The sequence below is a fragment of the Camelus dromedarius genome, chromosome 22 (assembly GCF_036321535.1).
Source record: "Camelus dromedarius isolate mCamDro1 chromosome 22, mCamDro1.pat, whole genome shotgun sequence".
Classification (NCBI taxonomy): Eukaryota; Metazoa; Chordata; class Mammalia; order Artiodactyla; family Camelidae; genus Camelus; species Camelus dromedarius.
In genome coordinates this window covers 12,270,332-12,283,873 of record NC_087457.1, presented here as the reverse complement: position 1 = coordinate 12,283,873, position 13,542 = coordinate 12,270,332, and the positions used below count along the sequence as shown (strand labels likewise).

At 37.5% G+C, this 13,542-nt stretch overlaps 1 protein-coding gene across 1 annotated transcript in view; it reads left to right on the top strand.

Moving 5' to 3' along the window:
- ADAM9 (ADAM metallopeptidase domain 9) overlaps positions 1-13,542 on the top strand; it is a 71,320-nt gene that overhangs the window by 36,034 nt on the left and 21,744 nt on the right. The window contains exons 12-16 of the mRNA XM_031440068.2: positions 333-504; positions 4,973-5,065; positions 6,060-6,255; positions 8,215-8,320; positions 12,880-13,063. Coding sequence (XP_031295928.1) covers positions 333-504; positions 4,973-5,065; positions 6,060-6,255; positions 8,215-8,320; positions 12,880-13,063 — 751 coding nt within the window. The remainder of the gene's footprint in view (positions 1-332; positions 505-4,972; positions 5,066-6,059; positions 6,256-8,214; positions 8,321-12,879; positions 13,064-13,542) is intronic.

Genomic DNA, 13,542 nt, shown 5'->3' with positions numbered 1-13,542 from the left:
CCTCCCTGAAACTGCCCGCTGTCTTCACATAGCACCTTGTAAGTGATGATGAGGATAACGTGCGACTGTTATTCAGCAGAGTGGAAAGAGATTGGGGAACCGTAGCCAGCTTCAAACAGTTGAAGAGCCCCTTTTGATGGAAGATAAATCAAACTCAATTCTGGGTAGGACTAGATAGTTTTTCAGGTCTCTTCTGCTGGCGAGACTTCCGATATTATAAGTATTTTCTGTCACTAAAAATATTCACTTCTTGTTGGTTGAAGGAGTGACTCAAACATTTCAAAATGAACAATCGCTCTGACCAAAGACCTTTTTCTTAATGTTTATTACAGAGGTTCCAAAAACTTTAGCAGTTGCAGTGTGGAAGACTTTGAGAACTTTATTTTAAAGTACGGTGGGAACTGCCTTCTTAATATTCCAAAGCCTGCTGAGGCGTATAGTCCTCCTTTCTGCGGCAATAAGCTGGTGGACCCCGGGGAGGAGTGTGACTGCGGAACTCCGAAGGTTAGTTTCCCACCTGACGTTTGCTCTGCGAATTTAGCTCGCAATTTGCAAAAAGTGAAAAAGTGTAGCTCGCTTTTGGGCAACCCTGGCACAGGAGCCCAAGTGAAAGTTAGTGACAAAATGAGGATTGGTATTTTGCTTGTGGGGCTGTGTTCCTGGGGTTGATCGCTCCCTCTTTCCTAGAATGTAACTGATGGTGTCCTGTTTCGGTACCATATTCATTCTTCCATTTTTTGCTACCTTCTGCAATTTCTGTTATGCTTATGGGGTCATTTATTTAGTAAATGGGAGCTGGCCCATTCTCCAGAGCTCTTCATTGAGAATGTTCTTGTGACTCAACTTAGTTATTCTCCCTATACTAACCTTCGGTTCACCTCCTGACCTCTGGCTTTCTCAGACCTATTAACCCACACTTACTGTCTTAAGTCCATGCCCATAATAAAAGCTTATTATTATTTTTCTGTATCTTAGCCATTCTCCTCTCAAAATGACCAACCTAAGTCCTCCTAGACAAGGCTTAGCAGGAACATTTTTTTTAAATTAAATTTTAAAAATTAAAAAAAAAATTAAGTTTCAAAGAAAACTTGTTCAGTGGTGTGCACGCTTTGCTATATTCTCAGTCTTCTCTGAAAGTACTGTTGCTTCTTCCTCACCTGACCACACGCACCTGGCTTTTGCCGGGAAACTTCACCTTCTAGAAAGGCAGTATGTATTTTATGATGAAATTGTGTTGGGCCTTCACTGCACTATTGCTACATGTCAGGGACTTCCGCTAAATGTTCTACGTGGTATAATCCCCACAGTAAACCTAGGAGATTGGTATTTCTTTATATTCTTATTTTTAAATGAGGACAGTAAAGCCTCACGAGCTTCTGTTCAATTTCTAAATTAACGGCATGCTGTTAGGACGACCAGACCCTTCTTTTCCAAGCATTCTCAGATCCCTCTCCTCAAATATTTAATGTTTTGATTTCTCCTGACTACGTAGTTCATTCCCAGACTAATTGAAATAGTCTATATTTGCTTCTTGAGCTTTCACACTGCAAAATTACTCCTGAAAAAAGTATTTCTTCCCCTCACAGATATCAGAGATGTTTTTCTTGGTATAAAAGTTTCAAACAGTACAAGCAAAATTCCCCTTTCGTATCTTTATTTTCCCTGTACATTTTGTAACTTCCTCCTGCAGCAGTAACCATTCTTAGAAGTTTAGTGTGTTTCTTTATAGATTTTATTCTGTGCATTTATATACATACATACACTATGTGCGTTTGTACATAGTTGGGTTTGTTTTAGGATTTTATTTTTTTACATAAATGAAATCCAACGAAGTATGTCGTAGGCAGAATTTTTTTTTCTGTTAGCATATCCTGGAGATTTTTTTTTTACCATGTCACTATAGTTAGACATAATCCTTTAGTCTGCTGATTAGTATTTCTTTTTAAAAATATTTTTATTGAAGTATGGTCAGTTTACAATGTTGTGTCAATTTCTGGTGTACAGCATAATACTTCAGTCATATAGGAACATACATGTATTCGTTTTCATACTCTTTTTCACTGTAAGTTACTATAAGGTATTGAATAGAGTTCCCCGTGCTATACAGTATACACTCGTTGTTTATCTATTTTATATGTATTAGTATCTGCAAATCTCGAACTCCCAACTTATCCCTTCCCCTTCTTCCCCTGGTAACCACAAGTTTGTTTTCAATGATTAGTGTTTCAATATGAGGGTGCACTATGGCTTATTTAACTGTATTCTGATTAAAGGATATTTACTCATCATGGTTAGTATTCTTCTGCTGGCAAACAGTACATCCTTGTATATGCCCCATGTGTATATATACGAATATTTCCCTAAGATAGCTACATAAAGGTGGAATTATTGAATTGGAAAGTATGTGCATTTTTAGCTTTACTAGAGGCTACCACATTCCCTACAAAAAGGCTGTGTCAGTTTGCACCCCTGTCAACAGTGTATCATGGCATTCAGTGACCCTCCCCCGTAGTTTTGTGACTAAGCAAGGTCCAAGTTTCACTTCTGTTTCAAGATTATCAAAAAAAAAAAAAAGATTATCATCATAGCCCTTCTGTAATTTTTTCTAGCATTTTTTAATTGAGAATTTTTATATTAGCTCTTTAATTGAAGGGGGTAGTCACGTGAAGTGAGCTAGAGAATTAACTTTTATTCGTTAAATGTCAGCTGTTGCAAAACCATTTAATACGGTGCTTTCACCTGGAACAAAATTCCTGTGTACATAATCTATTTCCTTATCCTCTATTCTTTTATGAAGCCATCAGTCCTGCACAATATTTTTGAAAAAAAAAATTAACAGCTTTGTTCGGGGGAGGATATAGCTCAGTGGTAGAGCACATGCTAAGCATACATGAGGTCCTGGGTTCAATCCCCAGTACCTCCATTAAAAAGTTCATAAATAAATAACCTAATTACCTCCCCACCAAAAAGCTAAAAAAAAAATTAACAGTTTTATTGACGTATAGTTGAATACAATTTCAAAAAACTCAAATTCAGACTTAGATAAGAAAAGGCTTTATTTAGAAGACAGACTTGTAGCAGGGAGAGCACGCAGATCTCAAATCTGGAAGCGTCTCAAAGTCAAACAAAAAGGTTTGTCTTTTATAGGGTAAAGGTGGGGGCAAACAGAGATAAACAGAATCTTTTCAGGTGAAGCTGGATAAGCCAGTGGAAATGCCCAGTTGAGGTCCAATAGGAAATTGTCCCATGGTCAACTGATTTCCAGAAGAAGCTGATGGAGGGGTGGGTACTTTCTCCCCTTTTTTTTCGGTGGAGGGGGTGACAAGCAGAGTTCAAGGGCCTATAGGAAACAGAGGAGTCCTATCAAAGTTTGATCAAGACAAAGCCAAGGGTAAGAAATAGGCAATTATGAACACTTGTCAACACCTGTTTAAAGCATACAAGTTAAGTTTTGACCCACGTGTGCATATGCGAAACTATCACCACAGTCAAGATAATGTGCGTATCGTCATCTCCAAAAGTTCTTTGTGACTCTTGGCAATCCCTTCTTCTCACCCCACGTTGTTCCTCCGTTCCCCTCAGGCAGTCACTGATCTGCAGTCACTGTATATTAGTGTGCATTTCCTAAAACTTCATGCAGATGGAATGGCTCTTTTTTGTCCAGCTTCATTCACTCCGCATAATTATTTTGGGTTCATCCATGTTGCTACTGTGTCAGTGGTTCTTTCATTTTCACTGTTTATCATTGAGGAGCGTGGAAGCCAGAAGAAAATGGGGGAACAATAAGGGCCAGAAGACAATAGAACAGCCGCTTTACAGTTCTGAAAGAAAAAAAAACACCCATCAACCTAGAATTCATACGTATACATCGCAAATAAATGCTCTTCAAAAATTAAAGCTTATTTCTCTGCCCCTTTCTCCTCCTCCATTCTGCTGTCTTCTTCTTTCTCTGCACTTCTCCCTTCTTTGTTTCCCAAACAGTTCAGACCTGGAGACATCAGTTGAGACAGGAGAGTAGTTGCCTCTGGGTGGGAGGCTGGGGGGAGTGGGGAGCCATGGTGGCCCACAGTGGAGTGAGAGAAGCCAAGCAAGATGAAAGGAATGTCCACGTCAGCTGAGAGCCCGCCCAACAGAGAAGTCAAACCCTGAGCATGAGGAGAAGTACATTCATGGGTGCTTAATTCCCTACGATCATGAAGTATACTCTTACAGACGGAATGTTTGTGTTCTCCTCAGGTTCATATGTTGAAGCCCTAACCCCCAAGAATGGCTGTATTTGGAGATGGGCCTCTAGGGAAATAATTAAGATGAAATGAGGTCATAAGGGTGGGCCCTAATCTGATGGGATCAGTGCCCTTATTAAAAAGAGCTTGCTTGCTGTCTCTGAACACACACAGTGCAGAAAGGCCCTGTGAGCACACTGCAGGAAGGCAGCTGTCTGCAAGCCAGGAAGAGAGTCCTCGCCAGAAACTGAATTGGCTGCAACTTTGGTCTTGGACTTGTAGCCTCCAGAGCTGTGACGTAATACATTTCTACTGTTGAAGCCACTCGTCTACGGTATCTTGTTCTGGCAGTCCAAGCAGACTAAGACACGTACTTTCTATGATTTCAGCCCTCTGAAGTATGTTGTGACCTAAATAGTCACTAAAGAGTCACTGATAAGGGGGAGGGTATAGCTCAAGCGGTAGAGTGCATGCTTAGTATGCATGAGGTCCTGGGTTCAATCCCTGGTACCTCCTCTAAAAATAAATAAATACACCTAATGATCTGCGCGCACATGTGCATGCACACGTGCACACACACAGACACAAAAGGAGCCACTGGTAAATCCAGAAGGATCATTCAGCGACTGCAGAGAGTAGCTACCATAGCCAGATTAGAGAGAAGTATGGGTCTAGGATAAGAGTTCTGTTAATGAATATTGATGATGATTATTCATTTCTTTATTGACAGTTTTCTTTGTTCTTCACAGGAATGTGAATCGGACCCTTGTTGTGAAGCAAAGACCTGTAAGCTTAAATCATTTGCTAAGTGTGCCTATGGTGACTGTTGTCACAAATGTCAGGTAGGGAATTCCTCCCTATTCGGGAAAAAAAAGTAGAAAAAGGGAAAATACGCATGTATCAGAATTTGTTTTCTCTGATCTGTAAGAAAGCACTATATCTTATTATATGATATTTTACACCACCTGTTTGCATCATGTTCATGACATATGGTCTAGTGAGATTTTTTTTTTCCTAAGTAGAAACATTTTTTTCTGATTTTAAGAAAAATCTATGTTTTTTTTATTAAAAATTCAACAATACCACAGTATAGAAAGTAGACACTGAAAGACACTTATTTTACCCTCTTTGGTAGCCATTGTTGGTAATTTGTCCTATATAAATGTGAGTGTGTGTGTGTGTGTGTGTGTGTGTGCGTGTGTGTGTGTATAAGTGGGTAAACGTGGATACACGTATTTTTACTACCTACTTTTTTCAATAAGACACTACTAAGTGGACTTTCCTTTATTCGTGTGGTTCTGAAGGCTGTATAATTAGTGTTCCTTGGTATGGCTATACCATAATTTATTTGGTCAACTAATGATGGGCATTAAGATTGCTTCCAATTTTTGTTTACAAGTGGAATTATTGGGACAGAGTATGTGTGTGAAAACTCTTGGCATGCATTTTATTTACCTGGACACATGGGCCAGTGTGTACTCGCTGGTGTAATCGCACACAGTGGAATCACAGTGCTTGTCTCCTCATGGCAACGTTGGTTGCTAGCAAGGGGTGTAATGTAGGTTAGTCTGATAGGAGTAAAGTGCTTTTATACTTTGCTTAAATAATTTGCATTCCTTTTGGTTATCAGTGAGGTTATGTTTTCTTGTTTTCCGTATTTCCTAACTTTTATGAATTGCCTATTATTGCCTTTTGTTCATTTTTCTACCGGGCTATTTAATCTTTTGTTTTTGCTAGAACTTTTTTAGAGATTGAAATACTGTGGTTTCAAATTTGGTTATCACTTTGTGGAAATTTTCCTCATATTGCTGTTTAATTTGAACCCTGTTACCCTAGTTCCTTTCAGGAGGTACTTTATGCCGAGGAAAAACCAATGAATGTGATCTTCCCGAGTATTGCAATGGTTCTTCTCAGTTCTGTCAGCCGGATGTTTTTATTCAGAATGGGCACCCTTGCCGGAATAACAAAGCCTATTGTTACAACGGCATGTGCCAGGATTATGACGTTCAGTGTCAAGCCATCTTTGGCTCAAGTAAGATATTTTATTTATATTGATTGCTTTGATTTTATTTATTTCTTTGTTTTAGTTTTTTGTTAAAAACGGAAATTGTTAAAATTTAAGTTGTCCCATTTCCTTTCTTCTCCTGTCACATCTCCCTCTTTCCTCTCCGTAGACAGTCATGGTTATGAATTAGATGTGTCCAAATTCAGCTGGTGATTTTTGCTTTTACTCTCTCGCTCTCATCTCCCTATCCTGTGTATATAAACAACATGTCATATAGATATTGTGTATGTGTGTATATATATATGTGCACAGTATCATATTCTAGTTTTAATAAATTCATGAAACTACTATGGACACACACATATGGGTCTTCTGTCTTCATTGTTCACTCAGAATGTTTTTGAGATCCATCTGTGCTGCTATATTTAGATCGTAGATCAGTGGACTGTTCCATTATATAAAATGGAATCTATTCTCTTACGAATAGTATTTAATATGTTTTTTATTTTTTGTTTCTCTTTAAAAAATTTTCATTTTTATCAAAGCTGTACATACAATAAAGAGCCATATTGTTCACAAGCCTTTATGGAAAAGTAAAGTGTACTCACACGTAATGATCACATCCCTTTTTTTTTTTTAATTTTTTTTTTTAAATTGAAGTATAGTCAGTTACAATGTGTCAGTTTCTGGTGCACAGCACAATGTCCCAGTCATGCATATACATACATATATTCATTTTCATGTTCTTTTTCATTAATGGTTATTACAAGATATTGAATATAGTTCCATGTGCTATATAGTAGGACTTTGTCTCTTTTTTTTTGTTTTTGGTTTTTTAAAATCTATTTTTATATATAGTGGCTAGTGTTTACAGATCTCAAACTCACAAATATATCCCTTCCTACCCCCTTTCCCCAGTAACCATAAGATTGTTTACTAAGTTTGCGAGTCTGTTTCTGTTTTGTAGGTGAGTTCATACTGTCCTCTTTTTTCTTTTTTTTTTAGATTCCACATGTGAGTGATATCATATCATATTTTTCTTTCTCTTTCAATAGCCACATCCTTGAGGCAACCGCTTTTACCTTTACTCACTGATTTCTACCCGCGTACTGTGTTACCTGCTCCAGGCCTTTAGATAATCTCTGGATAATGCTACTTTTCAGTTTTTCCATTCTAGGTATTAACTGTCAATTTTTCACTGTGGCGGATGAGAATTTAATTTCTTACCTTCTCGTCTCTCAACACTTGTCAACTCTCATCATATTCCTGCTCATTTTTCATTCTCCATCCTCTTAATATGGATTAATTATAATTTTATTATAAGACCTGTGTTGACTGTTGAGATATTGTGATTTATAATGATAAAAAAGGTTTCGTCTTTGTCCAGTTTTTGGCATGAGCTCCTAAAACCTTTGGAATTTCCCAAGTGATAAGAGCCATTAAAGCGTCTTTTGTTATGTCAATGAGGTGACTTTTGGAAAGTCCCTGGGTGACCTAAGGATGGGACTGGTTGCCAGGGAACTAACCCTGCCATTAGAGGTTGGAACTTTTAGTCCCTCATGGCCAGTGATTGTCAGTCATGCCTAGGTAGAGGTCTCCATAAAAACCTGGAAGGAAAGGACTTCCCAGCCTGATCTAGCCAGGGAGCAGCAGTTCTGTGTATGAGAGCAATAAGGACTAATATGCTGAAAGTGTCATCATACAGTGCATGGTTTTCAATTTATTTATAATTTCATCTTGTTTTATGACATTTCTTTTACAGCCTGAGTGTTTGAGTCCAGGCTAACTTTTAAGTACCATCTAAGCTTTATTTTTACATTTTCTTGTTAATCATAAAATGTGGAACAAAACGTGTTATCTTTAGGTCCTGAAACTTTTTCACAGATGTTGAGGCAGTTCATCCAGGTGTATGGACTGTCGTAAGGAATACTTTCATTTCTGAATTAAATTGCCATAATTTTTTAATTTAAATTTTTGATGTTACAGAAGCCAAGGCTGCCCCCAAAGATTGTTTCATTGATGTGAATTCCAAAGGTGACAGATTTGGCAATTGTGGTTTTTCTAACAATGAATACAAGAAGTGTGCCACTGGGTAAGTGGAAGTGAGGTTGTAAAAGAATATGAAAAATTATAAGACTGGTCATCCTTAATTGCTCCTTGTGACTACCGACTTTCTCCCCCTTAAATATCTGACTTTTCAAACTTACAATTTTGCAACACATGGCTTCAGAGAGACTCTGAATAGAGAAAGTAAAATAATTTATGCCTTTTGACCTCACCTGTCTAAAATTTAATGTTTTTTTAAAATGTTTTTTAATGATTTTTATCTTTTTTTGTTTTGTTTTGTTTTTTATGAGGGGGATGTAATTGGATTTGTTTATTTATATTTGGAGGAGGTACTGGGGATTGAACCCAGGACCTCATGCATGCTAAGCATGCACTCTACCACTGAGCTATCCCCTCCCACCACAAATTTAGTGGTTTTTAGCAGCTTACTTTTGTCTATCCTTGTTCTACTGTAAGAACCTCAGATAAACATTCTTCTTCCTCTTCCTTTCATTAAAGATTATGCTGCTAAATCTGTAGATAAAGGTACCTGCAGAATTATCTCTGGGCTTCATTATTTTCTTCTGGCTCTATATAATTTTAAAGTGACAAATTAAAAACCTTTTTTGTTTCTCTAACACTTGCATATTGTAAAAAATAATGTTACAAAATTATAAACAAGAGAAAAGTCATCCATAGTTCGTCTATATATTCACTAATTTCAGTGGATGTCTTTGTTTTTTAAATTTCTGTGCAGTGTCCTTGTACACACTAACATTTTATGTAATTGAAATTATTCTGTAATACTGTGCAGCCCTTCTGGCCACTCCATCTCCTAGTCTGCCAGTTAGGTTATGTAGCTGCAGTGAAAACAGTGCTTACCAAGAAGAAGTAACTACAGTGACCTCCATGTTACTAAATCCAAGAGACATTTTTATGTCTTCATGCTGCTTGACCTTTCAGTAGCATTCAACTGTGTTGACCATTTTCTCCTTGAAAAAACCCCCTTTCCTTGACTTTTATGTAGAATGTTTTAGTATTTTTTTGTATTTCTGGATGCGCCTTTAATGTGTTTATTTGTGGGCTCATCTTTCTCTCCTGAGCCATTAAATGCTGTGAAATACTTCGGCTATACTGGTCTGCATGTGACCTGCCCCAGGCCCTTGACATGTACTGCTCCTTCTGCCTGGCATGTTCTTCTCTCCCTGCTAGATCTCATAATTACAACTTCTCTAAGGAAGACTTTCCTCAACTTCTTTAACAGAGTCAGGTACCCCTCTGACAGACATTATTAATGCTGTATGCTTTTTAAAAAGTTAGCCAATTTATGTTGCTCTGATTCTTTACAAATTAGTTATCCACATAAAGTGCATTTCACAGAATGTCTAGAATATACATTTCTTGATATATTGAAATAGAGTAGATTGAGAGAAATTAGAAAACCAAAGTATTTCAAAAGGGGGATAAACACAACTGTTTCGACTAACCTGTATTGTCTCAAACTAGGTGTAGATAGAAATTCTCTTGCATTTGTATAACACTGCTTTTTTCTGGGAAAGTCAAACTATTATTCTTAATAACTTTTTAGCATATTTAAATTGTGTGGGAAAATTTTATGTCCAAACCATTGCCTTAGCAAACACATTTGAAGTTAGATTCTAGGTTTGAATCCTGCTTCAGCCATTTAAGATCTCGGAGACTTTGGACGAAATGCTTCACTTACAGACCTCATGTTCCTCTTCTGTGAGATGAGGATAATAACAGTACCCATTTCTGAGTGTTGTTTTGGAGCCTGAATGAGTTAGGGGTGTTAGGACTAAGGAGCGTCCCCCGTTCATTGTAGGACTCATCATTGTCATGTCAGCGTCATTGCTTTGTCATCATCCCCATCACAGAAAATGTATAACACATAGAAAAGTCTTGGGAAAGTGATCACATATGGTCCTACTATCCAGAGAAAACTCCGTTAAATTTTGGTTGTATTTCCTTCTCATGTGTGTATACATTTATAGACATGTGTACATGCATCATACGTGTATATACATATATGTATGGTACTCAGAGGCCCACATTTGTACATATAAACAAAATGCATAGTATGGTTTATACTGTTTTATAAGTCGATGTCATCACTTTCCACGATATTAAGAGTATTCATGGTGTGGGGGAGGGTATAGCTCAAGTGGTAGAGTGTATGCTTAGCTTGTGCAAGGTGCCAGGTTCAGTCCCCAGCACTGCTACCAAAAAAAAATTAATAGATAAACCTGATTACCTCCTCACTCAAAAAAAGCTAAAAAAGTAAGTAAATAAATAAAGTCTCCCAGAAAATATACGGAAAAACAAACTTAAAAAAATAAAAATTGTTTAAAAAGAGCATTCGTAGGGTATACCCAGCTTCTTTTAACCATTTCCTTATGGTAGAAATGTAAGTTGTTTCCAGTGCTTGTTATTTTAAACAAGGCTGTGATAAATGCAGTTTAAATATTTGTTTCTCTGATTATTTCCTTAGTAGATTTTTGTCGGTCAAAGAATATGGAGGATAGTTTCAAGGCTCTGCATAGACATTTCCAAATTGACCTTCAAAATGTTTGGCTGATTCGTGCTCTTCCTGCCCCCTCATCAGTGTAATAGAGTATTATCTTAAAAATTACTTTTCCAATTTATTACATCAAATAGGTATTTCACTTTTGTTTTAAATGAATTTAAGTCATGATTTAATTTGTTGTGGTTATTGTCATTCAGAAATGTTTGAAGGAACATAGAGAAAGTGTGGCTTTCACTCCTTTCCTTTTTTTCCCTCTTCCCACCCTACCCCCACACCCGACATGTCTTTTAGCTTCTCGTATGCCTTTGTGGCGTTTCATTATGCAAATATATAATCTGCATCTATTGAGACGATCATGTGGTTTTTGTCCTTTCTTTTGTTGACGTGGTGTAACACGTTGATTGATTTGCGTATGTTGAACCACCCTTGTGTCCCTGGGATGAGTCCAACTCGATCATGGTGTATGATCTTTTTTATGTGTTGTTGGATTCTGTTTGCTAATATTTTGTTGAGGATTTTTGCATCTATGTTCATCAATGATATTGGCCTGTAATTTTCTTTTTTGGTGATGTCTTTGTCTGGTTTTGGTATGAGGGTGATGGTGGCTTCATAGAATGAGTTTGGGAGTGTTCCCCTCCTCTTCAGTCTTTTGGAAGAGTTTGAGAAGGATCCGTATGAGTTCTTCCCCAGTGAAGCCATCTGATTGGTCCTGGGCTTTCGTTTGCAGGGTGGGTTTTTACTGCTGATTCTATTTCACTTCTAGTGATCTGTCTAGTGAAGAAGAGGCTTAATAGCAGCATGTGCAAAAAGTGAGTAGGGGTTTTAGCTAGGGATAAGTTTAAAGACATCAATCATGTAATGTAGTTACCATAAAAGCTACTGTCAGCCTAGGCTTCCTAGAAGTACGATATCTAGAATAAAGGAAATGATAGCTCCATCTTGTTCTTTGCTTGTCAGGCTATAACTGGAATTTCATGTTTCACTCTGAGCACTTTGCTTGGAGATTCAGTGAGACAAACTGGAACGTTTTTAGAGGGGAACTTCCTTGTTGCATGAGAAATGATTGTAAAATATTACCCTGGTGAAGTAGGTAGTTGGGCCCTACATGATAATTGTTCCTAAGAAGTTGCCATGTGGAGGAAAGAAAAGACATTACCTGTGTAGTCTCATATGGAAGATCTGGGACCAATCAGGAAAAGTTATAGGGAGGAAAGATTTTAACTCAAGGATAGAAGAATGTTATGATAGTTAGAATGAGAATATTTAGGAAGTGGTGAGTTAGAGGAATTGGAAAACAGTGTCCTATAATGACTTGGCAGTGATATCACAGGGGAGATTTAAGAATCGGCTAGGTGCTTGGATCAAAAGACTATCAATTAAATAGGAAATTTCAATACAGCATCATAAAAGTTGATGTTGGGAATACTTAGTGTATCATGAAAGGATACAGGAAGGACGTTTAACTCATACGGCCTTGGTAATAGGAATTGTAGTCTGGGAAGTTTCTTAGAGTTCCAGTACTGAATCAGTGAATTGAACTAGTGCATTAATGAGTTAATGAATTGAGTGTTTAAGTAAGTTAACTAAAAGTTAGCCACACGAAGAAAGGTGGAGTCCTTTCATAGTTATTTATCATTACAGAGTCTAACTTCCTCCTTACTGTATAACTCTGTAGGAAGACACAATTGAATTTTGGTATAGTTCTGTTATTTTCTGTGTAAAAGGATCAATATGATTATATCATACGTAAAAACAACTTTGTTAGTTAGACTTTTTTGAGCCCTAGACAGATAGAGAAGAGGGATTTTTAGGTGTCAGAAAAGAAGGAGCATCAGCACCACCTGGTACCCTCCTAATTTGCGTCTTTGCATCCACTTGCGTCTTCTTTGCCATATTTGAAGAGAGCGATTTTGATCTTTGTTGCTCTTATATGCTTTCTGTGTTGAGATTCTCTTCAGCTCAGTAGCAGTAAACTCTGTCTATATACAAAAATATATAATTTTTCATTTGCATCTACACTGGATACAGTTTACATTTGCATTATTTCTCTGTCTTTCCAGGAATGCTTTGTGTGGAAAGCTTCAGTGTGAGAACGTACACGAATTACCTGTCTTTGGAATTGTACCTGCTATTATTCAGACTCCTGGGAGAGGCACCAAATGTTGGGGTGTGGATTTCCAGCTAGGATCAGATGTTCCAGATCCCGGCATGGTGAATGAAGGCACAAGATGTGACGTGGGAAAGGTAATCAAAATGTTTTCTCCAGGCGAAGTACAATTAAAAAAATTTTTTTTTAAATCATGATGCAAAGCGAGTGGTTCCTTTCTAATTAAAAGAAATCTATATTTATTGTAGAGATTTTGGAAAATAGAAAGCCACCAGGAACAAAATTAAGGGAGGGGAGGGTACAGCTCAGTGGCAGAGTACATGTTTAGCATGCACAAGGTCCTGGCTTCAATCCCCAGTCCATCCATTAAAATAAATAAACAAATAAATAAATACCCAATTACATTCCCTCCCCCCCAAAAAAAGAGGAACAAAATTAAGAATAGCTATAGTTTTACCATCCTGATTTCTTCTTTGGGGTCATATATTTTAACCTGTGGTTTCTATGTTATAATATATTGTGCATCCTCCCCCCTCCCCCAATAAACGTGCTGTAATTTATTAGCCAGTCGACTGTTACTGGGACACACAAGTGATTTCCAGGATTTGTGTATGTG